This window comes from Phalangium opilio, unplaced genomic scaffold (assembly GCF_054372755.1).
Source record: "Phalangium opilio isolate 3A_F unplaced genomic scaffold, DU_Popi_V2 ptg000089l_1, whole genome shotgun sequence".
Taxonomy (NCBI): Eukaryota; Metazoa; Arthropoda; class Arachnida; order Opiliones; family Phalangiidae; genus Phalangium; species Phalangium opilio.
In genome coordinates this window covers 3,805,863-3,831,925 of record NW_028324194.1, presented here as the reverse complement: position 1 = coordinate 3,831,925, position 26,063 = coordinate 3,805,863, and the positions used below count along the sequence as shown (strand labels likewise).

General features: G+C 35.9%; 2 protein-coding genes and 1 long non-coding RNA gene across 9 annotated transcripts; 1 reads left to right on the top strand and 2 right to left on the bottom strand.

The window, feature by feature from the left end:
* Positions 1–25,994, top strand: LOC149647063 (uncharacterized). Of its 2 annotated transcripts, none has more exons than XR_016371867.1 (4): positions 1–538; positions 634–716; positions 779–858; positions 25,422–25,994. XR_016371867.1 is itself a non-coding variant. In XM_089849954.1 (4 exons), the coding sequence occupies exon 4, from the start codon at positions 3,909–3,911 to the stop codon at positions 5,040–5,042; it is 1,134 nt and encodes a 377-aa protein (XP_089706080.1). In that variant the 5' UTR covers positions 1–538; positions 634–716; positions 779–858; positions 3,169–3,908; the 3' UTR covers positions 5,043–7,867. The 2 variants fall into 2 exon arrangements, 1 of the variants encoding a protein (XP_089706080.1); XM_089849954.1 differs by lacking the exon at positions 25,422–25,994 and adding an exon at positions 3,169–7,867.
* Positions 6,564–17,326, bottom strand: LOC149647065 (cytochrome P450 4V2-like). Of its 4 annotated transcripts, none has more exons than XM_089849953.1 (10): positions 17,309–17,326; positions 13,613–13,725; positions 13,453–13,541; positions 10,478–10,665; positions 10,347–10,416; positions 9,572–9,698; positions 9,039–9,227; positions 8,746–8,919; positions 8,311–8,377; positions 6,564–7,419 (listed from the first exon to the last, which is right to left on the bottom strand). In XM_089849953.1, exons 2-10 carry the CDS (start codon positions 13,700–13,702, stop codon positions 7,070–7,072), a joined length of 1,344 nt encoding a protein of 447 aa, XP_089706079.1. In that variant the 5' UTR covers positions 13,703–13,725; positions 17,309–17,326; the 3' UTR covers positions 6,564–7,069. The 4 variants fall into 4 exon arrangements, with proteins under 4 accessions (XP_089706079.1, XP_089706076.1, XP_089706078.1 ...); XM_089849950.1 differs by lacking the exon at positions 17,309–17,326 and adding an exon at positions 14,368–16,515; XM_089849952.1 differs by lacking the exon at positions 17,309–17,326 and adding an exon at positions 15,445–16,511.
* LOC149647064 (uncharacterized) lies at positions 17,306–22,897 on the bottom strand. Of its 3 annotated transcripts, XR_016371870.1 has the most exons (7): positions 22,486–22,895; positions 22,120–22,231; positions 21,959–22,062; positions 21,727–21,881; positions 19,840–21,107; positions 19,410–19,769; positions 17,306–19,211 (listed from the first exon to the last, which is right to left on the bottom strand). It is a non-coding gene; the product is annotated as an uncharacterized LOC149647064 (long non-coding RNA). The 3 variants fall into 3 exon arrangements; XR_016371869.1 differs by having other exon boundaries at positions 19,840–21,022; positions 22,120–22,897; XR_016371868.1 differs by having other exon boundaries at positions 22,120–22,895.
* Positions 25,995–26,063: the final 69 nt, after the last annotated feature.

Below are 26,063 nucleotides of genomic sequence, written 5' to 3'. Positions count from 1 at the left end.
TATAAGATACGTTTCACAACTCCTTTTAAAACCCGAGCTTTAATCTGAACTTCAAAACCGTCCTCGTGCCACTCTTTTTGAATTATCAAAGCTGTCACTTTTATCAGTCCACTTTACGATTGCAATATGCATGGAATCGAATGCACAGCTAGTGGGAAATATTTCTTACGCTATAAATGGGTTGGTGTTTTCCCAATTGTTACTTTTTGTACAAAATGATAGCCGAAAATAGGTTTTTTTGCGTTACGTAATTTGTGTACAGCCCCTTAGAATGAAAAGGGATCATCGGAGGATTTCAAAACCTTGGTTAAATAATGGAATGCCAAATTTGGTCCGAGTGGAATATTCACTTCGGGATATTTCAGTATATCCGTTAGTTCCTCGATAAACTCTGGAGCGTCAGGTAGAGTCATTACCGATAATAATATTCCCGTAAACGCCGTAGTGATGCAAAAGGTTGCTGTAAACCAAGAGCACCACGCAATTCGATCGGCGTTACTTTCATTGGGACTTTTATTGTCTGAAATGGAACAATATGGTGCGGTCACAGATAATTTAGAAATCCACGGTTCCCTATTTCGAAATAATGATTTATAAACGATTTCTTTGTTTACTTAAATTATATACCATTAGCTGGATATATTGCTTTACGCGACTTGCGCAAGTAAATGAGGAGTCTACTCTGATGACTCAACAAAACGACGCAGGAAACAAAGGTAATTTTTGAACAATTTCTTTCAAAAAGCTTATTTAACAATGGTTTGATTTATTTCAACAGAAGAGAAAAAGGTATTCATGAGCGGGAAAGACAGTTAAACTTAAAATATATTTCATTTCTTATAAACTCTTCAAAAATATGTAAGTACAATTTTGATAAGACACAGTGGAATTTAAAACTGTACGGTACTGAGCTTCTGTCAGTCTTCTCATAAATTGGTTTCGGTATGCAATCTTTAATAGATACTTTTCGACTTTAGTGTTATTAAATTTAAAACGCCAAATTATGAACTATTTAAACATTTGCATATATATATTGAGAAACAGCCTTGCGGCTATATTTAAACCAAGAAGAATGTATAAGCGGGCAAACTCGTAGTCAGACAAAATGCACGTGGTCCCCCTTTACTAAAACGGTACTGTGCCGTTCCCCAGTTACCATGGTTACCGCTACTCCCTCATGGCAAGAGAGCGTACGTTTTCGCGCATGGGTTCAACCCTCCTTGCTCCAGCCTCATGAGCTTGTTTATAATTTTGAATATCCCTCGTTACCAAACTAAGGCTTGCGCGTAGAAGTTGCACGCCACTGTATGCAGTATCTGCCTCTTTTTTACCTCCGCCCTTTCCAGAACTAGTCTACCCTCATATACATCCTCCTTGATTTTTAAACTCCATTGAGTCAGCCAAAAGACGATAAAAAATTAGATGTGTGATTACCTTGATGAAAAAGTATCCCAAAGCTTGTAAAAGCAGTTTCAAAGTATCCTTTTAGCCCGGAGTTCAATCTGGATATTTTTTGTTTCGAAGAAATGAAATGCCATACCACAGGATATAGTATTAATAATATCAGGAGAAGAGACCATATCTATAGTATAGTGTACAATACAGAACTATTATTAAAAGACAAATATTTATGCGCTCAGTAGCCTAACTATGTGTCATGAATCAATTGTTCCAAAAAGGAAATAATGTAGGAGGATCTAACATCAAACTGTGGGCGCCATTGGAAAGAATTATTGCCATACAAAATAAAGACGTTACGTTCTGATGAAAGGTCTTAGGTCTGTAAAGAAGTCGGCAGACAGTAGAATTTTTTTTAAAAAAAAAGTCGTTATTGACGTCACAATCCCCAGCGTGCGTCTCTTAAGGCTCATTTACATGCACGATTGTAGCTCGTAAAAACAGGATTTTGCATGAAATATTTTAAATCTTTTCTGCACAAGCTCAAGCTTGGCCATTTACATGACTGCTTGTAGCTTCGCTTGTTCCTTGGTTTGGTTTTTTACAAGCTCAATCCACAACCAAAACGAATTTGGTTTTTTCTCTAGCAAGCGCCAAAAAAAAGCTACCGCCATCAATGAAATATCAGTTTTTAATCATTTTGACAAAATTTTAACTGGATATTAGTTATATACCTGGCCTCTTTGAATTGGCTAATGGTAATTGACGTTATATTTTCTATTGAGCCAAATGGTATGGATGAAGCACCTTATTTTTGAATACGATAATTTTTATTTTAAATCGAAACGTACGCCCAAAGCCAGTAGAGGAGTTTTTTCTATCAAAAAGGTTGATCTTTGATATCATGATAACAATATCAAACACATATTTGAATAATTAAGCTTAAGAATAGTTTTAAAAATTAGGCTTAAGAAGAGTTTGAAAAATTAGGCTTAAGAAAAGTTTGAAAAATTAGGCTTAAGAAAAGTTTGAAACATTAGGCTTAACGAAAATCTGAACAATAGACCATTCCTGTAAATACTTGTAGAGAAAATAACGTGCAGGGGCGGAGAGGTGTCTTCCGACTCGCCAAGAGGCAACGCCAGATGGAGCCACAGCTCACTAAACGCGGGAGGCTACGCAACTGGCTCTGCCTCTAGCGGTGCTTCTCAACGCACCTCTAGCCCCTGTTAAGTTCTCTTCAGCCATGTCAATAATGGAATGGTCTATTTCAAGTTATATCTTAAAATATACTTTTAAAAGCATGTATATCAAAATGCTTGAAGCTTGCGCTTGAGCCTGTAAAAACGTAAATAAAAAAATCTCGAGCTCTGTCACTAGCGAAAAGTTCACGCACAAGCAGAATTTTAGAAACCATGTAAATCAGCCTTAAGTCTCAAGGTTAGGACTGGAGAAACACCGAAGCGGGGCAGCTCAAAACCAATAACTAGAGAGATCTGACATCAATTATTGAAGAGGGGAGGGGGGTGACTATTTGAAAAATAAATTTCAACGGCCCGCCGACAACTTTACAGTCCTTCTAATAGCGATAGAAATTGACTTGGTCTTGGCGCAATAAAGATAAATTATCAGAAATATTATTACTTCTATGGAAAATATATTTGTTACTCCAAATTCATTGTATTTGAAAGCTTCAGTTGGACCAGAAACGATGAGGAAAGGTCGTGGGGATGGTTCTAATGCAAAATCAATGTATTTGTATGATTCCAGGTTTATCGGCATTGGTGTTAATGCTATGTCGCATTCCTGTATACGATTACTCGTTCAGTATTATCTTCTATACGTGAAAACAGAAGTTTATAAGATATGTTCCATAAGTATGAATTTTTCTTCCTATTCTTCGTAATGCTAGAGACGTTCTGAGAGCTTGTTCGAGAACGACGCGAGAATTGACTACACGCGGTTTTTGCAGTCCATTTTAATATTTAGTCTGTACTAAAGCCTTTCACTGCGTCTCACCAAGCGTCGCTTTACCTCGAATCTGTGACGTTTAACCTACAAGCTCTCAGAAACCAGTGACAAACTTATAGAACAGATCTTATGAACACATGCTATGACTTACATTTCTCATTAAAAAACCAACAAAACCACTTCCATTTGAAGGAGAAGTTACTTCGCCGTATGAAGTAAGATATTCAGGTATCAATGTGAAACTTTAAGAAAAACAGAATAACACAGTGTAGAAGAGATCAGACGAAAACATTATTTGAGTAAATTGTTGCTGTAGTGCTGAAGGAAACATATTCGGTATGATAAACGTAAGCCCCATTACACCCAATTACACCCAATTAATACGACTGCTTAAAACTATGAATAGGACCGCGGTATCGGTAAGAGAAGACCACGTTATCGGTTTTACAATTCAGCTACTGCACCCGCTGCAGGTACAGCTATTGAAAATACATTGGGTGCAACTCTAAAAATGCATGGGGTGCAACTAAAGAAAATTCATGGGGTGCAACTGTATTAAATACATTGGGTGCAACTATAGAAAACCCATTGAGTGTAACAATAGAAAACGCATTGGGTGCAACTATAGAAAATACATTGGGTGCAACTCTAGAAAATACATTGTGTGCAACTATAGAAAATACATTGTGTGCAACTCTAGAAAATACATTGGGTGCAACTCTAAAAATGCATGGGGTGCAACTATATTAAATACATTGGGTGCAACTATAGAAAATGCATGGGGTGCAACTATATTAAATACATTGGGTGCAGCTATAGAAAATACATTGGGTGCAATTCTAGAAAATACATTGGGTGCAACTCTAGAAAATACATTGGGTGCAACTCTAGAAAATACTTTGGGTGCAACTCTAGAAAATACATTGGGTGCAACTCTAGAAAATACATTGGGTACAACTCTAGAAAATTCATTGGGTGCAACTATAGAAAGTACATTGTGTGCAACTCTAGAAAATACATTGGGTGCAACTCTAGAAAATTCATTGGGTGCAACTCTAGAAAATTCATTGGGTGCAACTGTAGAAAGTACATTGTGTGCAACTCTAGAAAATACATTGGGTGCAACTCTAGAAAATTCATTGGGTGCAACGCTAGAAAATTCATTGGGTGCAACTATAGAAAGTACATTGTGTGCAACTCTAGAAAATACATTGGGTCCAACTATAGCAAATACATTGTGTGCAACTATAGGAAATACATGGGGTGCAACCATAGAAAATGCATGGGATGCAACTATATTAAATACATTGGGTGCAGCTATAGAAAATACATTGGGTGCAGCTATAGAAAATACATTGGGTGCAACTCTAGAAAATTCATTGGGTGCAACTATAGAAAGTACATTGTGTGCAACTCTAGAAAATACATTGGGTCCAACTATAGCAAATACATTGTTTGCAACTATAGAAAATACATGGGGTGCAACTATAGAAAATACATTGTGTGCAACTCTAGAAAGTACATTGGGTGCAGCTAGAGAAAATGCATTGGGTGCAACTCTAGAAAATGCAATGGGTGCAGCTATAGAAAATGCAATGGGTGCAACTACAGAAAATACATTGTGCCAGAACCGGAATTTTACAACTACTAGGACGTTCTTTCTCAAAAGATGAACAACCAGCCGACGTATTTTGACATTATAATAATTCAAATTTAACAATTAAAAAAAAGCTTTACCATTATTTTGAATTTATGTTTTGGTGCGCACTGCATTAGCCGCAGATGGATATTTTACTGACTGGTATATATAAAATAAGGATAATAGCACTTACTTGGAATAAAGATTGAAAATGAATATTTTAATGATATCCTTAAACACCCCTGAAACTTTCAGATCTCCGTTTTTATCCCATGTATAGTTGTGCCATATTGGGTGCTGAAAGTAAAATTATTATGTTATCCATACTTGGGACATTTTAAATGGAAAGCTGAGGTAACATGACATTATACCTCAACAGAACGGCCATTTTCTAAACATAAAAGGAATTAAATATTACACAAAAATTAAATATCTCTTAAAACATAATAATTTGCTTTTAATTAGTCTTAAAAACGAGGAGTACTGCGCCATCGAACCACTTACCTCTCTAAGCCTGTGAAAATTCAACCAATCCCGTAGAAGTAAGAGGTTCTATTTAGCAGACGCCACTAAAACAATGGCGGGGGAGCGTGGTAGTCAACGTTTTTAGGACTAATTAAATATATTAATTATTTTGTAGTAAGAAATCACTTATTTTAATTCCTTTTATATTTATAAAAAGGCCGTTCTTTTAAGGTATAATGTCATATTAGCTGAACTTTTCCATTAAGACAAGGTACCCGAGACCACCTTTAGTATAACCAATAAATTTACTATATCATAAACTAATTGTTACGTGACACCGTCTGATATGGTGCTTGGGAAGACTTTGGCATTTAATTCACGTTCATTATAATTTCGTTTTATCTAACTATTAGTTAAAAATAGACGTTTCCGGTTTAAATTTGCTTACCTGTAGTCCCAGAAATCTGACAGTCACCCCAGTTGCATTATGGGATAAGGGCATAGTTCGTATGAGAAGGAAGCGACGGGTCTTGATGTTGAGGCGGAATATGAGCTTCAATTCTGTAATAACATCTATCTTCGTGGTCTTTCAGAGTTCTGGTGAATATGAAGCTATATCGCTATTATATTCGAAAGTTTTTCTATCCACTTGATAATATAATCAATAGAAATAAATTGAACTAAATTATAGCTTAGGAAATATGGTTTTCGTAATACATAAAGCCTCTTCTGAAGGATATACAAGTCACGAGAGACGCCCATTTGAATTTTCAAACCTAATACTTTTCATCGGCACTCTGGGTCACCAGATGTTCATTGTCTTTGAAAATAAGAAACAAACCAGTACCAGGTAGCAAAATTCTTAAATTAACTCTATTATCCACTTTGATATACAGTGTTTAAAAGCGGCACGTATTTTCTACGTCTAACAAACGTGTCTGGTAATATTGTGATGATTTGCCTGATACCTGTAGATGTTGGCTTTTTTTTGAAAATCTGGTTTTCACAACTAGAAAGCTTTAGGAATCTAAATTAAAAGTAAAATATGAATTAAGGACTGCATCAAGATAGATGACAGCTGACAAGATAGTTTTTAAGCAATTAGGTTTACGTATTTTATTCGTTCAATTTGCGATTTAATTAAAAAAATACTTCAACAACTTTAGTTAGATTTGCTACAATATAATACATTGTATAAACATAAGTTTATAAGATATGTTCCATAAACATGACACTATGCTAATGCTAGAGATATACCGAGAGCTAGTTCGAAAACCACGCGAGAATTGACTACACTCGGTTAGTTTTGCAGTCCATCTTCTAATTTAGTCTGTACTAAGCCTTTGACAGCACCTCACCAGGCGTCGCTTTACCTCGAATCTACGACCTACGTCACTTCATGAAAACCTCTCAGAAACCATTGAGAAACCTATAGAACATATCTTATACACTTCTGGTATAAGTAATGAAACTACTGATTGGGATTATATTCATTAACAACATCCATAACAGTTTGTTATCTAAAGAAATTCTGAACGATGATACAATAGTGTTTCCTTTATCATTTCTAACGATAGCATGTATTTAGATGAACTTTCAGCACTGATTACGTAATGTGAATACGAGAGGAAGACCCCCTAGTGGTTTCTGTATCATTCCGGATATCATCGATATTTTGTCTCGATGGAAGGGAGAGTGGACGCTGAACCTCCTTAGTATGGAGCTAAGAATAATCTTCATCTCTAATATGGCAAATTTGAAACCTGGACAGCCTCGCGGTCCAGCGGAGAAAGTCAGGAAGGCGTACGGATCAATGGGTTTCTCGGCGTTCGGTAGAAATCGTTCGGGAATGAATTTCTCAGGATCGGGGTATACGTCAGGGTCCTTGTGTACATTGGCGATAATTATAGCGACGTTGTTTCCTTTGGGAATTACCACATTGTCGTCTAAAATGAAACGGTCCAAATCGGAAAAAGGAAAGTGATCTTTCATCACGTATTTTGCAACAGTGTAGAGTCGAGTAGCAAGAAATGAAAGTAACACAAAGAACGGCAGAAAGGAGGACGACACCAGTTAGAGAGCTGTGCATTTTCTATCCATTATCCACAAATTAGTGGATAACTGATTATTTATTAACAAAGTTGTGGATATAATACGATTTAAAACGTAAGTTCTGTGGATAATTTTCGATTATGGGTAAAGATAAAATGGCGTGGATAATGGATAGATAAACCCGAATTCAAACATCAGTTGAGTTTCTGTACGGTAAAGTTCAAAACTAATTCAATTTGGGAGAGTCAAGTTTTGCCTCATTTACCGAACGACTAAAAAATCAGTCGATAATTTTAACTGTTTAGTTTTACTTTTTGGTATTAAATTTTCTCTTATTTTCAAGGTTGGTTGAATTTTTTTTTCTAAGTTCCTTTGATACAAAAGTTCACCTTATTACTATAAAATAATGACCCTTTTACAGCTCCCACGGAATAGGTAAACGTTCAGTTACTAACACGAGCACGCTGGCAAACTAAATTGTATTTAATAGGTCTGCACTCGGCAAGAGTCACAAGAGACACATTGCAGCAAACTGCATATTGAAAATTTGCCTTGATTGATTTTAAAGCTAATACAGCACAGAGCTGGCAAACGATGAATGAATAAAAATTCTTAATTGTCGTAGACGTAATCACAATACCAGAAGTCCATGAAAATTTGCCTAGGCTAATTTAATGGACTTCTGACAATACGTATTCGTTCGCGCATGCGCTGGTTAAAATCTCGATCCCGTTACCATTATGATATGATTGTACTAAAGCCAAATAATTAACGGAGGTACTAACCAATACGTAAATCGGTCAGCAGAGATCTGGAGATGGCACCAACCGGTGGATAGAGTCGGGCCGCTTCCTATAATTAATGTTTAATAGTTAGCTTAATCTCAGATTAATAAGCCATGGATGTGAAAAGGAATAGGAAGGCATATTTGTTTTGGGCATCGTCATCTTTTGTGACCCTATCGTACAAACTTGGGAAGGAGTCACCCTAAATAGAAATCTCGTCTGCTACTCTGCTTGACTACTTTTTATCACCTCGCCTTAATTTATTATTTGTCATTAACTTAATAACAAATACGCGAAAAAGTTTACGTTTCCTAGGCCTTTGCTTTAATTCTAACTAGGCCATTTGCGTTCTGCCTTCTGAGGTCGCCACATGGTGATAACTTTTTTATTTTAATCCATACTTAGTCCTCTCTGATTACAAAGAAGAAGTCTTGCCTTTATGACGCATTCTAGGTATGTTAGGTTCTTGATGTGGTCTATTTCGATGGGTGTATCAGGGTCAGTACCAAACACCGCATCCATTTCCGCGTGAACCTTGCCAAGGCAATCTTTGTCCAAACCCAATAGGTACAAGGCGAAACTCATGTTCAAGGACGATGTGTCATGACCCTGAAGTTAAGAGAAAAACACAAAGATTAGTGTCATAAATTAAATTTCCATATTAATGGCATGATGTTTTGATTACATGGTGATTGTGGCAATTATAAAAGAAAAATAACTTTTCGTACCCCTAACAACAATGTTTCGATTTCATCTTGCACATCTTCTAGTCTAAGGCTCTTGTCTCGCATATGCATTTCCAGTACCATATCCAGAAATGATTTTCTGCTCAATTTTGATGGCAGAATATTGTTGTCATATCCTGAAGGATTATTGCGCCAAGCTTCAACAAAATCCTTTTTGCGTTTTTCAATTACCTGGACAATATGTTAATTAGTTCTATGTATACATAATGTTTTTGAAAGGTCCAACAATAATGAAGGAGCGTGTTTATTGGGTCCAATTGAATGGAAAGTATCAAAGGCGCCCCCCCCCAAACATTGGTCAGCGAAAAACCTCGACTTGTATAAATAACATTAATAGTAGTAACATCCCTCGTAAAAATTTAAACTAGCCGCGTTTTTTGTGGCCTTATTTTGTCTCGAAGGGATGGATACGGATTTTCGTAGGCTACTTGAGTTGGTTTCTAGCTTGCCAAGTACTACCATACATTCATTAAAAACACTTATGTTTTTATTCCTATGAGTTCAAATTCACTTACTTCCATCGTAAACTTTCTGGCGTATTTAAGAGCTTCAAAATATCGCTTCCCTTCGTGAAAATATTTGAAGGTGCAGTCCAACCAATACCAAGGTTTAGGTATGCGCAGCATAACGCTATTCACCAAACTAAAATTAAAAAATTCAGATTTCAGTGGTATGACATTTAAATAGGAGAAGGTATTCACGTCCATAGAACATTTTCATTATCTCATACTTTATGAGGTTACTTATTAGCAGAAGTACATAATACTTCTCTTCGAGAGAAGTGTACTACAAAACGGGGTAATTGTAACATGTTTACATTTGGAGTGAGGTTACATACTAACCGAATCACATACGCGATTAACAGTTCCCCTATCTTTACTGCTTGACTATTTCCCAAGGCGCACTTTTGGATTTGATTGCTGGGGATTTAGTACCAAACAGTTATAGAATTCAGCCCCACCGTGCAATACCCATGTGAAGTTTGATGAGCGGGAGAGCAAACATAAAGGGTGAGCCTGGGAAGAATCATGTTACGTATCTAAAGTATTAAGAGGGTACAGAGTGTCATCCTTCTTCTAATATCCCCTTCTGTTAGAAGTCATCTTTCCCTTCAAATATGTCAGAGATTAGATTTTAAACTAAAAAGTTTCAAAATATTTGAACTAGGTCAACAAAAGTGTGGAAAGAATTAGACCTCCGGTAATGAATTGAACATAAAAGATACGTCACATGACTGTGTTATTTATTAGGCTATTGTAAGAGACATTTATTTGGTGTAATAATACATACGTGTCTATGCAATGCAAGTATTTTGAGTCTTGACTTTCCTGAATTCCCATTTTAACACCGGTTGATGTTTCTAAATAAATTTTACCATTAATTTTTTCCGCAATCGATATAATTGAAATAATTTAGTATACCCAAAATGATGTCGAGTGTACAGTAGCCCATGAGAGGAATAATGTCTGTGGGCTTATTTGCTAGGGCATTCAAATTCGATACCAAAATCAGAGAATTCTCGTAAAATACGTCGAAGTATGATTCGACCACCTTTTGGTGCAGAGTTGGAGCTAGCACCTTGCGCCTATCCCTCCATATTTTTTCGTCACTGTGAATGAAAAACAAGATCAGACCATAATAAAGGTAAACAGATCTTTAAAATGAATTCGCCAGAAGGGGCGCTTTATTTGATCGAATATATAGTGGGCTAATTCTTTGCACCTCGCTTTGTCCTTGAATCCTAAGTTTAAAAATTGACGTTCAAAACATCTTTGCACAACTCTTCAAGAAAACGACACGGTTATACGACCAGGGTGGGAAATAAGGTTTTTTTTAACTGGACATTAGGCCAGCGATGAAACTATCCTGAAATAAATAAACTGGTTCACGACCATTGACCAGGGCACGTGATCTGCTAAACTAATGATGTGGATTATTAAAATATTTGAATTCATTTCTGGACTCTGAACCCTGGTTACTCTTGAATTTTTTTAGTGGTCCCGTGGACCACTGACCTCCCTCCGACTTAATTTTTAAACTGGACCAGGTAATTTTTAAACTGGTCATTTGCCATGTGCCACCGCCCTATTTACCACGCTGGTTATGACTAGGAATGAACCGGTACCGATACCATTTCGGGGTTTCCCAATAATGTCGGATCGGTTGGTTTAATATGATACTAAACCGATATTCGTTTAAAGTGCATTAGATGGCGCTACATGATATTTTTAAGTCTTTCAGTAATGTATTGATGGTGATAATATCTTATTTCTATGAATGTCAATCTAGATGATTTCTCATTTAGATTAAAAGTAATCAAATAACTAATAAGCAAAAATACCTATAAAACTGTTGATAAAATTATAAAGAAATATTTTATATTAGCATATCTTGAAATGATAGGTTTTGCTTACTGTTCTACAACGATAACTCAAGGAACAATTACTAGAAGTTTAAGGGTAAAAGGGCCTGTCAGCATATACTAGCAAAAGCATATACTAGTTACAAAAGACAAACCGTGATATTATTTTGAAAATACCACTAAACATTGCATGTACTTAGTAGTATAATTCATGAAATTACTCTTCATAGTATTTTTGATACATATGTAAATGGCACTGTCCAACTAAAATATCGGTATCAGTTTAAGCATGGATTTATAATAGAAGCTTACGCTTCATGGATATTTCACTGTAGCCTTCAGTAAGGCATTTGATTTTAAACACATTTATGCCATAATAATTCGCGCGGGTGGGGACTGGGGGGGCTGATGACGTAGAAATTGAGGCAAACCTTTTTCTCTCAGCGGGCGTGCGCGCGCGCTTTTCAAAAAATTCTTTCGCGCGCGCTATGCAAAATTAGAACTCTATTGCGTGAAAAACTTCCACCCCCCTCTGAATTTGCCTCAAATTTTACGTCACAAACGCGCGTGCCAGGCTGGTACTAGCTCGCGCCATTTCAAACAAGGAATAAATCTGGTGCGCGTTTTAAGGTGAGTGAAATATCCATGAAGCGTAAGTTTCTATTATAAATCCATGGTTTTAGTATCGGGTTTTTGGATCATAGTGAGTAAATATTGGTATCGGTTCCTGTTTGCACCGATATCGATCGGTATCGGGTTAAGTCGGGTATCGGCCATCTCTAGTTATGACGTAGTCTTGTTGCTATACCTACGACATTACACGAGGTATGATCTACGGAACTAACGTTTCTACTATAAGTTTAGACTGGATATTAAAAAAGAAATTTTTTCTTATTAGAAAATAATTAGCATTTAAGTAGTCTTAAAAACGAGGACAACTGCACCCCATTTGGTTAGTGGCGCTTGCTAAACTGAACCTCTTACACCTATCTCATCCTTACCTCTCTCAGTCTGTGAGAATTCAACCAATCCCGTAGGGGTAAGAGGTTCGAGCTAGCAGACGCCACTATTATTAAGGTTGGTTGGACTCGCGTTATAATCCTTTACCCATAAGACTCCCTTCTCCTATTATTCCCTTCTGGTAATAGCATAAGTTTATAAGACATGTTCTATAAGTATGACACTACCTATACTTCGTAATGCTAGAGACTTACAGCTCGAGCTAGTTCGAGAACGACGCCAGAATTGACTATACGCGGTTTTGCAGTCCATCATCCTATTTAGTCTGTACTAAGACTTTAACAGCGCCTCACAAGGCGTCGGTTTACTAAAATCTATGACGTTTCACATACGTCACTTCATGACAAACTCTCATTAACCAGTGACACACTGTCTTATAAACTTATGGTATTAGCAAAACTGGATGAGAGGAAAAGTATGAAAATGGCCAAAAGTCGCTAGTCATCAGAGTTTCGCCGTGGTTTACCGTTTTAGTGGCGTAGCTATACTGGGCCTGTTCACTCCCTTAAAATAGGTCTTGTGTTAATTCTCGGTTACGCGGTTACCGTCGTCTGCTATTGTGCATGCTAGAACTTCCTCGATTTGTGTTTGTATTCAGGACAGAGTAGCTGGTAATGTTTTAAAAGGTATTTGATTTAAGTAAGGTTATAGAAGCAATAGAAGAGCACATAAAACTAGATACGTTTAAAACAAATCTCGGTAATATATTTAGCTATAACGGGAGCAGCATGCGTCGTGATGCGCATGATCGAGTGGGCTATGGTTAAACCAATGAGCATAAATGTCTGAACTACTTTCAGTCGCGAGTTTGCAAGTCCATCAGTCACTAGTAAACTAAATAGTTATTAGCGAAACTTTGATGTCCGCGTTTTTTAACACAGGCTCTATGGCCATTGTAAAGGGACCCACCTGTAAACAAGCCACAGGCTTAGTGTGGAAATCCCTTCATAGACCAAGCCTAGATACTTTCCCTCTCATCCACATTTGGTATTAGACATAGGATTGAGTTTTTACCTTGTTAGTAAGCCATTGCGCAACCATCCTTTGATGAAATGATACATTTGTGGAGATTTTTGTACATTTTCCTTGCACTTCAAAAGATGCTAGATGTCATGGGACAATTGAATTAACTTGCTTTCTAATCGATTTGGTGGTAAAACCAGCGAAATTGTACCTTGGCGGTGGATGCTTTGAATGCGACGAAGTATGTTTGAAAAGTAAAACTGACGTGTACCATCGGTGCGCCATTCGCCATTGGATGCATTGCGGTAAGTCTTTCATATATTCCTTCATGTGTATAATGGGGAGAAATGAAATTGTAAAGAAAACCACTGTCTATTCGATTAAGACTACAAAATGAACATCAAAACATAATTTCAAATTGCAATACATGTAATAATTTCTAATTTCTGGCCCTTTGTGGGTTAGAAAAAGCGTCGCTATGGATTGTGAATAAATGCAGTTTTTTAAGGACTGCGAAGCAAAAGTGCAAAACTCGTTTTTGTATTATATAACATTGATGCAAGGTCTATGGTGAGTTTTGTTAATGATTTGAATGTCATTTTATCATTATAAATCAAATAAAAAATGGTTATTTATACGTTTCATTCCCTTTAAGATGATATAATTACATATTAAGATATTTTTGGGCATTTTTCTGCTGATGCCTGATTTATAGGCATTAGCATAAATTTGTAAGAAATGTTGCATATGTGTGACACTATGCTAGAGACTTACTGAGAGCTAGCTCGAGAAGGACAAGCGAGAATTGAGCACACTCAGTTTTGCAGTCCATATTCCTATTTAGTCTGTACAAAGCCTTTGACAGCGCCTCACCTGTCTATCTATGACCTACGTCACTTCATGAAAAGCTCTCAGTAACTAGTGACAGACTTACGGAACATAGCTTATGAACTCATGGTTACTTACTAATTTCCAGAGGAATCTTGCTTTTAGTTAGAAATAACGGTACTAAAAAGTCAATAATTGCAGTGTAGCACGAACCCAATCTGGGCACAGTTTCGAATACGGTTTTAGTCTTAGATTTTTGAAAAATTTTGAAAAGTTGAATCGCAAAGACAGCAATAATTCCGGCAAATAAGCAAAAAATACAGCTTGGAAATGTCAACTCCATCATTGCACATTCTAGAAAACGAGTTTAGTTTGAAGTTTATATTTATACAAGTTTGGTCTTTTTTATACTCTCGTATCTTTCAAGATAAAACAAAAACAAGTTGGGAAGATAAAAAATTTACTCCCCAAGGCAAGGTGACGTGAGTTCTTAGGTAATATTGTTATTATCATAAGTTCAATAGTTATGTTTCATAAGTTTTTCAATCGTTACTGAGAGCTTGAAATGAAGTGACGTAGGTGAAACGACATAGATTCTCGTAAATCGACGGCTGGTGAGGCGCAGTCAAAGGCTTAGTACAGAATAATCGTTCTCGAGCTGTAAGTCTCTAGCATTTCGAAGCATAGGAAGTGTCACACTTAAGGACCATATCTTATGAAGTTATGTTATTTTCCAATTTTTTTCCGTTACGATTTTATTTTCACAAGCGAACTTTTTAAAACTTGGCTGTACATGGGATCTCAGAGCTTTTCACGTTGTCGCGTTTCCAAAGCAAAGCTTAGTATGTTTTTACATGTGAATGTTTTCATCAGGTCACCATTACTCTTCCTAAATAAAATTTGACTAAAGAAGTTTCAGTTAACTTATATAATTCAGCAGATATATTGGTATTAATTATTTTCATCGTCAGTTACTTACATTAATACTAGTAAAATCGATATAAGAAACTTTATTCCTAAAACCAATTGAAACTTAGCTATTATTAACGTTTGACGCTTAGCGTATGCCTCTTTCGCAATTGTTTCGTAAATTGGGATATTTAAGGCGGCCGATTCGCGATGAGTGATAAGAAAAAGCGCATTTGCGTGCACATCTGGTGGTAGCCATTGGGAGGCTAGACGTTTCTGGTAATCCTAGCCTATCGCATTGCGTACATTAACCGAAAAGATGACAATGGTGTGTAATCCAATGTTGTAGATTGGTGTGTACAAGAAGTACTGGTTGATGTCTATGTGGTATAGACAAAGACCAGAAGACAGTGGTATTATAGTCTGTCAAACGAAAGAAGAGCCCTGAGAAATTTGTCCAAATTTGGTGTCGCCACCATCGACCCCATAGTACTTTATCAACTTGTTTTGTTTTGTCAATAGTCGTCTGTAATATAGTCTGCTATAAACAGATAGGCTTAATCGCAATAGAACCAATAAATTTTGCTATATATGTTTAATATGTTTATGTTTCATGATTTTTTACGATCATCGAGTATTAAAGAATAAAAAACAAAATTAACGACAAGACACCAGTTTTATCTTTGTTGAACTAGCTTTGCAATATATTTTAATGACATAAGTTAAAGTACTTGTCCATAAGTAGTTCAGCATCAAAGCGTCTTCAGTCCACGTTTTCATCAGAGTCTTCGCTGTCTTCTTGCATATTAATTTTAAGAGCTTCAATTGTGGTTTCGATGATGGGATCTTTTTCCCAATACTCATGCATTATATTCTCGACGTGCTCTATTGCCTTACGCCAATTCTCTGGTGTCACACGTTCAATGGCCCTCAATGTTGCATCTTTGACCGTCGAGAGTTTGAAACCAGAATTCTGCTTCGCAACGTCGTTCTTCACTTGTGCCCATATTAGTTCAATCGGGTTAAAGTGGCAATGGTACGGTGGAATCCTCACTACCGTGTGACCTCTACTTTTAGCAACCTCGTCAATTTCGTACTTCAGGGTTCTGGTCTGGACTTGTGACGCTTTATTATTTCATAAAGCTCACGTCGAGAATATAATGCATGAGTATTGGGAAAAAGATCCCATCATCGAAACCACAATTGAACCTCTTAAAATTAATATGCAAGAAGACAGCGAAGACTCTGATGAAGACGTGGACTGAAGACGCTTTGATGCTGAACTACTTACTACTTAGACTTATGGACAAGTACTTTAACTTATGCCATTAAAATATATTGCAATGCTAGTTCAACAAAGATAAACTGGTGTCTTGTCGTTTATTTTTTTATATTCTTTAATACTCGATGATCGTAAAAAACCATGAAACATAAACATATTAAATATGTATTGCAAAATGTATTGGTTCTATTGCGATTAAGCCTATCTGTTTATATATTACAGACGACTATTGACAAAACAAAACAAGTTGATAAAGTACTATGGGGTCGATGGTGGCGACACCAATTTGGACAAATTTCTCAGGGCTCTTCTTTCGTTTGACAGACTATAGTAGCCTATGTGTACAGATTGGTGTATGTGTGGAATGGACGATAGACTAGGCAGATGAAGGCATTGTGGCTTGTAATAGTGTATATTGGCACTTAAGTACAATAAATTACTGCTATTTTCCGCTATCTATGGAAATTGCAAACACTTTTGCTCAGATTTGCAAACTTAGAACGCGGTGCAATAGAGTTGCAACAGACAAACATCCAGACGTATAAACATGTAATATCTCTCCGTCTGTCACGTCACTTGGAGAAGTAAACATTTAGAGATAAACTATATCTTTATACCTAATCTTATATAATTTTCGAACAAATTCCCAAAAAAATACAGTTATTTTTTTCGCAATCTTATGGATCCAATCAGTTATTCGGCATCAGTATGAATTGGCTGTAGATGAAAAGGTTTTTCATTTAAAATTATCTCCTATAACGTTTTTAGTGATACTATGATGCTGTTATCCGAAGACCATTAACCCCTATCAGAGAAAAACCGCCTTTATTGAATTAAAATAAAACCACTCAAATAAATGAAAAAGAAAAACGAAAACTCCCACAATACCTTGTTAAAAGTTTCAGCTTTTAATTTTTTATACAATCATTGATTGAAGACATTTCACGAAAAATGGAATAAAAATTATATTGCAACGTACAGTACAGTTCACGCTTAAAAAATAAGCATAAAATATTTCAAACCTCATTCCTTAGCACTTCCTTTTTATTTTATTTTTCCATGAATTAGAAGCAACCGTTGTTTTACAAAACTAATATAAAATGTAGAAATGGATTGTGTACCACTGGGTCGAATCCCATTGGATCAAATAAAGAAGGAATATAATATAAGAAGACATAAGTAGCGAGATTATACGCTTCTACTCTTACGCCTGTGTTAGTGGGCAAGTAAACCCCACCTCTTTCATGTCCGTCATTGCTCTGCGCTTTCCCATTGGATACCGTGGAGATAGGCCATACAGACGCGCATGACGTATTCCGTCTAGAGAAAAAAAAACTCGAGAAAAGTAAACAGAAAATGGAGGCTCCCAGCGGTGCTGAAACGGTACGACGGTTGTTTTTAATTGCCATTAACAAGTTACTTAAAGGTTTCTGAACCTAATTTGATGGGTTTTGAACATGTGTCTCTACGTGTTGAATAATCTAAAACCAAGGACATAGCTTTCCAGCCTACGAATGAGGGTATTGAGTGTCAGGTTCTCTCTAACGAATGTCTCATCTCGAGTGTTCCTAAAACTTGATATAGACCGAATGTATTTACTGTAGAGTAAATGGTATTTGAACACCCAAAGTTTTTCTCTCTCTTAACATTTTTTCTCGGCGCCAACTAACATCAGCCACGGAAAGCCGGGTCTTAGTAAAAAAATTCCACCCCCTTAAAAAATGTACGAAACTTCAATTTTTGGATTGGAGGTTGGGTCCGCTTGTGGTGAGCTACTCAGCCAATAGAGAGACGGAGATCTTATAAGACGATCGGAGTTTACGTTATGGCGTAACGAAACGGATTTAAATGTATTAATTTAGAAATGGATAAAGGGCTCTCAAAACAAACTCAGTATTTCCGTGAAAAAAATAAAAAAAAAATAATTCTGTCGGCTCCTAATTTATCGGTTATTTCGAATTAATCACCCTCTTTAAAAAAGTTAGCACTCCACACGATACGCCGACGCCATAACAAACGTAAACACGGTGCACATGGATGAACCCTCCATGCTTGAACTTAGATAAAAAAATTAGCCCTTCCTGTTTTACTTCACTCCCCACCGCTGTGGAGCGCTGCTTCAAAAGCTCGTTCTCGGTCGTGGCCGAGATTTTAGAAATTTTATCTCTCCATTCACGCACGGAGTCTGTATTTTTAATTCACGTGAGCTCCATTGGAAATGTAAACAAGATGGCTCCGGCCATATTATACTTTTTGTGCGACGTTTATAGTTAAACGTTTTGATGGTGGTTCCGGCTTTATTATACTTTCTGTGTCTCTCATTTGTTTACGAAAACTGTTCCGAGTATGAATAAATTCAACCCAGATCAAGTTTAGTTTAGGGTTTGATATTGATTAGAAATTCATTACATGAAGCCTAATATATGGCTGGAAGCTAAAATTATACAATGATCGCACGCTTATTGTAAAATTTAAATGCTCAGAGTTCCTATAAAATTGGTATTCATGTCCAAGCCCGAAGTAGTTGTAGAGCTTAATATGCCAGAAGTTTTAGAAATGACCACTGTAGGGAACATTTCCACGTTTGAAGTGGTTGGATGTAATAAGGACTCTGATACTTGAGACATTAACTCATCAATTTCATCTTCAGTGGAGCAAGCACCAATTTCTGAGTTTACTCGCTTTGGTGGAATGTTGTCGTTTAGTTGGTGTACTTGGCCACACTGTCTTATTTGGAGAACTTTTTGGTGACAAATGTGTTTGTTGAGCCGCAACCATAAACTTTTTTGGACTAAAAATTAAATACATCAATATATTTGTTCTATTTAAACAGTCCCACAAGTCACTTATCCAATCTCATTCACTCTCACCCGGCTGGTTTATCTGCCTTTCAATAATGGCGATAGATCAACAACCATCAAATGAAAATATTTTACCCATGCTAAATGACTTGTGGAGCCCTTAAAAATATTATAAATTATTGTCTTACATTTCTAAGTTCAAATTTAGGTAACATCCTCTCTTGACATGGTAGGCAACATAAATTCGCCTAAGGTCCTTACTCATATTCCAAGAGAAATAGGAAGCATGAATGGCCGATTTGTAATCAGCATACGCAGTGTTACCCCCAGTTGCACAAATTACTCTCTCTAGTACGTACGGACTCAAGGAATTAATATACGCAAACGCGCAAACTTTTAAAATTTGGTCTGGTAATTCAGAGTGTTTTAACATGACATATCTTCTTATGTCTTCTGGCCATAAACTTTTTTCCCTATCACAGCTTCCATTTCTAAGAGCGGGTTTTTAAAAATTTTCAGACTAGATGGTTTCGAAGACGCCATTGATACTGTTAAATGACAGAAAACTAATTTATATAAGCTATTTTTAGTGTTCATCTTCAATCTATCTTAACATACCATTCTTATAGAAGACTTGATTGACTAAGGCTAACCAAATTTTTTAGTTTCCTTTTTTCTTTTGACAAAATTCACGGATAATTTCTTTTTTCTTTGAACAAATCCACGGTTGATTTCTTTTTCATTAACAAATTTCACGGTTGACTTATTTTTTTTTTTGACAAAATTCACGGTTGACTTATTTTTTTTTGACAAAATTCACGGTTGATACAATGTTTGTACATTACGATTAAGTTTCAGTTAGACTATAAATCTTCCCATTCTCCATAAGCTACTTAACGATTAACATAGAAATATTTCCAACAATGTGGCTAACCGAGGCTTAACACTCATACGAAAAATACACAAATATTTCCAACAATGTGGCTAACCGAGGCTTAACATTGAACAATGTGGCTTACCGAGGCTTAACACTCATACGAAAAATACACAAATGAATAGTTATTACACCATTAATTTCAATTACTTAAACTATTACTATCGTTAATTCATATTTATTCCTACCAGAAGTAAATGAAAACTGCGAAGCCACCCTCTATTTCAGTAACATGCCAGGTTAAAAAGCCCGTAACATCGAACTTTTCAACAGAGTTCGGAAAATGCCAAAACACTAACGGCGATTGGGACCTTTGTTGTTCGTATACCATGGAGCAATAAAACTGTCTAAAACATTTTAGCGGATGTCATTGCTCCATGGGAGCGCCTATCAAAGAACACAGCCAACTCGATCACGCAAACCTACTCGAGTGATCGAGTGGGCTGATAATTTGAAAGTTCCAACATTTTGAAACATTATTTCTAATGACAATTTTCAGAGCTTAGTTCAAACACTTAATTACTTATTAGTTTTTGGCTAAATGGTTCCCTAATGTTCCTTGATTTCTTCCAAGCAATTAGAAATATTGTTAGTTCAAACATTTAAAAATGTTACAAATAGTACATGAAAACTAAATTAAGCTTTCTAAGTTGTCACACTTAGTTTATAAAATGGTTTTTAATTTTTTTTATGTTTTAGTAGTTAAAACGTGTCTTAGGATAAAAACTTGGGTTCCTGCATCCTTAGGCCAAGGGCAATTTTTCGCTTAAGATTTCATTAGTAGCGGTTGTTGGTTTAGTTGGTTGATTCACTTCTTCAGATCTTCCATGACCATTATGAATTATATTCACCGCAGCAATTTCAGGCCTTTGAATAACATCATGAGAGTTTGAGCTTATATTGCTACTTTGAGAAAGGGCGGTATCAGAAGCGCCAGAAAAATTCATCGGGACTGAATTTTAAAAAATTAACAACTGTTAGTATTTTTGTGTTTCTTTTGATATGGTGCAGACAAGTGTTGCCAGCTATTTGTGAGTGTAATTCAAGCTTTATCGAAAACAACAGACTGAAAGGCTTTTTACTTTGAATTCAGAGCTGTGCTAATTAATTAGTTAGCTAATTTAATTTCTAATTGAAAATGGTAATTGAATTTTAATTACCTTAGTGCTAATTGAGAAGTAATTCTAATTAATTTGTGTGAATCGGAAAGGTAATTATCTAATTAAAATTTAATTAGATTTAGGATTAGCTAATTAGCCAATTCGATTTTCAATTAATCTTTTACGCCAATTTGTTGTAAAATTCTAATTAATTATTTTCATAAATAAATGCCTATTTTCTAATTGAATTGAATTACTTTCTATGTCTAATTGCTAATTGGCTGATTAATTGTTCATAAATATTTCCCTAATTGCTAATTCTAATTCAATTAGTTGTCAGCTAATTAGCACAGCGCTGACTTTAATTCAGGTCATTCAGATTCAAAACTAAGCTGCACTCTTAAATGACAGACAACCCCGAAGCATAGTTTCTTAAAAGATAAGAAATTTTAAAAAGATACATTAATCTACCTGAACTACCGTTTTCGAGGAGTAAAATACTTTGGGTACTTCTCAGGTATCGGATTCATCTTCACTATTATCGAAGGTCTGAACTGCCATTTTCGTTGGATAAAATATAGTGGATATTTCACGAATTTCAGATTCATCTTCACTATTATCAGAGACTGATTTTAGGGTAGAAAAGATATAGAAATAAATTTTTTAAGGCTTGATGAAGTTTCAACAGTAGTCTAAAACACACCTTGAACTGAATTTGCTTGCAATAAATCAAATGTGTTTGGGGCATTAATCAACACCACACACTTTGAGCGATTGATATAAAAATCACAGCTAGGGTAGCTTATCCTACAAACATTCTGCCATAAGAAAATTAAAATTATAATTTAGGTTATATACACTTACCCCCGAGAAAAAGATGCCATTTTTTGATACGCCCACTATTTCTTTTTTCTTTGAACATATTCACGGTTGATTTCTTTTTTCATTGACAAAATTCACGGTTCACTTCTTTTTTCTTTGACAAAATTCACGGTTGATTTAATGTTTATACGTTACGATTAAGTTTCAGACTATAAATCGTCCCATTCTCCATAAGCTACTTAACGATTAATATTAATTGTTATGGTAACAATTTACTAGTTTCCTTTACAGTGTATTTAATTTGGGGATTAATCAACACCACACACTTTGAGCGATTGATATAAAAATCACAGCCAAACATTCTGCCATGAGAAAATTAAAATTATAATTTAGATTATATACACTTACCCCCGAGAAAAAGATAACCGAGGCTTAACACTCATTACACCATTAATTTCAATTACTTTGAGCGATTGATATAAAAATCACAGCTAGGGTAGCTTATCCTACAAACATTCTGCCATGAGAAAATTAAAATTATAATTTAGGTTATATACCCCCGACTCCCGAGAAAAAGATAACCGAGGCTTAACACTCATACGAAAAATACACAAAGGAATAGTTATTACACCATTAATTTCAATTACTTAAACTATTACTATCGTTAATTCATATTTAATCCTACCAGAAGTAAAGTATTACTATCGTTAATTCATTTTTAATCCTACCAGAAGTAAAGTATTACTATCGTTAATTCATTTTTAATCCTAATACATCGGTGCTATTCAGAGTTGCCAGATCAGTTTTGAGGACCTCGCCCAACCCAAGCGGAAATCAGCCCAAATTACCGCCCAAACAAAAATTTGGTTTTTTCAGAAAGCGCCCAATTTCCGCCCAAAACAGAAAGTCTTTTTAACAATAAGCCAGGTTATTAACTTAAAATATAAACATATTTAATAGATGGTAATATCATAAACTTGCTGCGTACGCTAGCAGTTACTGAACGTAGCCACCATTTTTTCCCGCTACATAGATCGAAAAGAAGCCCAATTTGGGCGGCAACTCTTAGACTACGATCTGACGCGTGTAAATCGCTCCACCTTCCTCCCCTCTCTCTCTCTCTCCCTCTCTCAGGCTCTCCCACTAGCAGCGCGAAAATAGGCGGGGTTAGCACGCGAAACTGGGAGGGGTTAGCTAGTCAAAATGGGAGAGGCTAAATGCGTAAAGGCCCGTTCAGACGACACTCTTTTTCTCGCTACGCTTGCTGTGCTGAGCTCATCAGATTTTCTGGCTTCACCAGCCTCTAGAAAATGCACTGTTCACACGGCCAAAAATTTCTCATTCTTGATCTCGGCAAAGCGAGAAAAAAAGTTGAAAAAATTCAACTTTTTTTCTCTCTTTGCTCGGCACAGCCAATAGTGCTTCCGAAATGACGTCATTCTTTGTTTGTAGTCTGCTACTCTGTGGAAATGTGTTTTCTTCGGTTTCACTAGTCCGAATCTCTTGAAATTTTACTGATAAGTATATTGAAGGATTTTAAATTTTCGTGCAAAGTTTCAAAACGATTAGTTGTTTTCCAAAAAATTCATTTTAAGTTTTATTTATGCATTATTTAAACCTTTTTTTAAGAAAAGAACCATTCGTTTTAAAACATTGCACGATAATTTATAACACTTCGATATATATCTCATTAAAATGTCAAGGGATTCGAACCGAAGAAAACACATTTCCACAGAGTAGCAGACTACAAACAAAGAATGACGTCATTTCGGAAGCACTCTATTGGCTGTGCCGAGCAAAGAGAGAAAAAAAAGTTGAATTTTTTCAACTTTTTTTCTCGCTTTGCCGAGATCAAGAATGAGAAATTTTTGGCCGTGTGAACAGTGCATTTTCTAGAGGCTGGTGAAGCCAGAAAATCTGATGAGCTCAGCACAGCGAGCGTAGCGAGAAAAAGAGTGTCGTCTGAACGGGCCTTAGAATTCCTCGGTATAAATGCATTACTTTTTGTCGCCAGATGGCGCACAAAAAGTAAAAAGCTTAACGTCACAACTTTCAGAACTAGAGGCTACGGCAAAAAATCTTATATAGGACCTTGTGATTAGAATATTTTCCTTGTGAAGCAAATGATAACTTCAAGATCCAAGAAAAGAGGTAGGCGAGAACCATGCATAGAAAGATCTATCGTAGCATTATTAGAGTTCTGACATAATTTTCCGGGATTCTAATCTAACTGAAGTTAACTATTTCTATTCGAATAGTCCTTGAGCGTTCAAAAATGACAATAATCGACCAAATTTAAAAACATATAAAATTCTATTAATCGATTAAAGACCTATCCAAAAAGGATTATGGGGTCGCGTTAAAATGGTCCTACCATAAAAGCTTCATAAACGTCTAAGATTTATAATTTGATTTTTCTGTTCGAATCGAGTTGTAACTCGACTTTGTCGAACACATCCAAGCTTCTTGTTTATGGTCTGGACATATCTAAGCCCACTAGTAATGACATTGAATGAGAAGTGATATCTTTCAATGAAAGAACCAAAGGAAGTAAAGTCATTACATGGTCATTGCTGTCGGAATTATATAAATAATTACTGAAGACATTTTGCTATTATTTAAGTTATAAAATTGAATTTAACCAATGACTCGATAACTCCTTTGATTTCGCTATACTTGAGCTTGAAGATGTCTCTCAAATTATCATTACATAGCATGCACCAAAGCGTTTTTAGTAGTATATGGACTGATCGCCATCCAAGATTAGCGTACCCCTTAATTATTTAATTTACGATGATTTTCATTTCATTTTTTCTAGAACTGCTTCTGGCAGACGTACAAGGAAGCACCAGATATGTCGTTAGACAAATTTCCAAATGTTTAAAATTGATTTTAGTTGGGGTGCAATTGAATAAATCAAGACGTAATGAAAGTGTTCTCTTTACTTTGTCAATTATTCAAGGCAAGAAAAGCAAAGAAAGGGTCAAAAAATGGCCAATCATGTTTAAAGACAACCTCTGCTAGGCGTGTAGGAACGTGTCGATTTAAGGGGGGGGGAGACGAGGTACAATCTGAATGTCGATTTAGGCGCCCCCTCTCCAAAGATTAGAGAAATGTCAATAAATACATAGAACAAGGTTGAAACATTTTATTTGAATTACAGTATCCCTTATGGAATGAAAAAATAAATAAATAAAACCATCAAATTCTACTCTATTTGAGTCTTTTTGGGTATGCAATATTGGGTTAATTGGAATAGGAGAATTGGGAATTGGGTTAAATGAGGTTTGGGTAAATGGGAATTGTGTGTTTTAAATTGGGGGTAACCATTTATATTGTTCCAGGTTAAATTCGTTATCTATGCTGATTTCGAGTCAGTCTTAAGCAAAATACATCGATGCGATATGGACGTTAACCTCTCCTCCATCACGAAAACTTCGCAGCACATTGCCTGCGGATTCAGCTACGTCATTGTTGGACAAGATGGTTTAGTGTCGAAACCTGTGACGTACCGAGGGATGGATGCTGCGGAACGGTTTTTGCAGAACCTTCTTTTTGAGGATACTATCATCCAGGAGAAAATTAAAGCCGTCCCTTTACGAGAATCTATGACGTTTCACCTTAGTCACTTCATGACATGTTCTCATTAACCAGTGACAAACTTATGGAACGTATCTTATGAATTAACTTATGGTTTCATGTCTTATGAATTAACTTATGGTTTCATATCTTATGAATTAACTTATGGTTTCATATCTTATGAATTAACTTATGGTTTCATGTCTTATGAATTAACTTATGGTTTCATATCTTATGAATTAACTTATGGTTTCATATCTTATGAATTAACTTATGGTTTCATATCTTATGAATTAACTTATGGTTTCATATCTTATGAATTAACTTATGGTTTCATATCTTATGAATTAACTTATGTTTTCATATCTTATGAATTAACTTATGGTTTCATATCTTATGAATTAACT

Bases quoted from the DNA above. Each gene is read 5' to 3' on its own strand.
- LOC149647063 (XM_089849954.1), top strand. From the start codon at position 3,909: ATGGGGTGCAACTGTATTAAATACATTGGGTGCAACTATAGAAAACCC.
- LOC149647065 (XM_089849950.1), bottom strand. From the start codon at position 14,575: ATGATGGAGTTGACATTTCCAAGCTGTATTTTTTGCTTATTTGCCGGA. The intron at 8,378-8,745 runs GCAAGACTTCTT...CATTAATTATAG, and splicing joins ACCTAGAATGCGTCATAAAG to GAAGCGGCCCGACTCTATCC. The intron at 7,420-8,310 runs GTTAGTACCTCC...GTTTCATTTTAG, and splicing joins GCTGACCGATTTACGTATTG to ACGACAATGTGGTAATTCCC.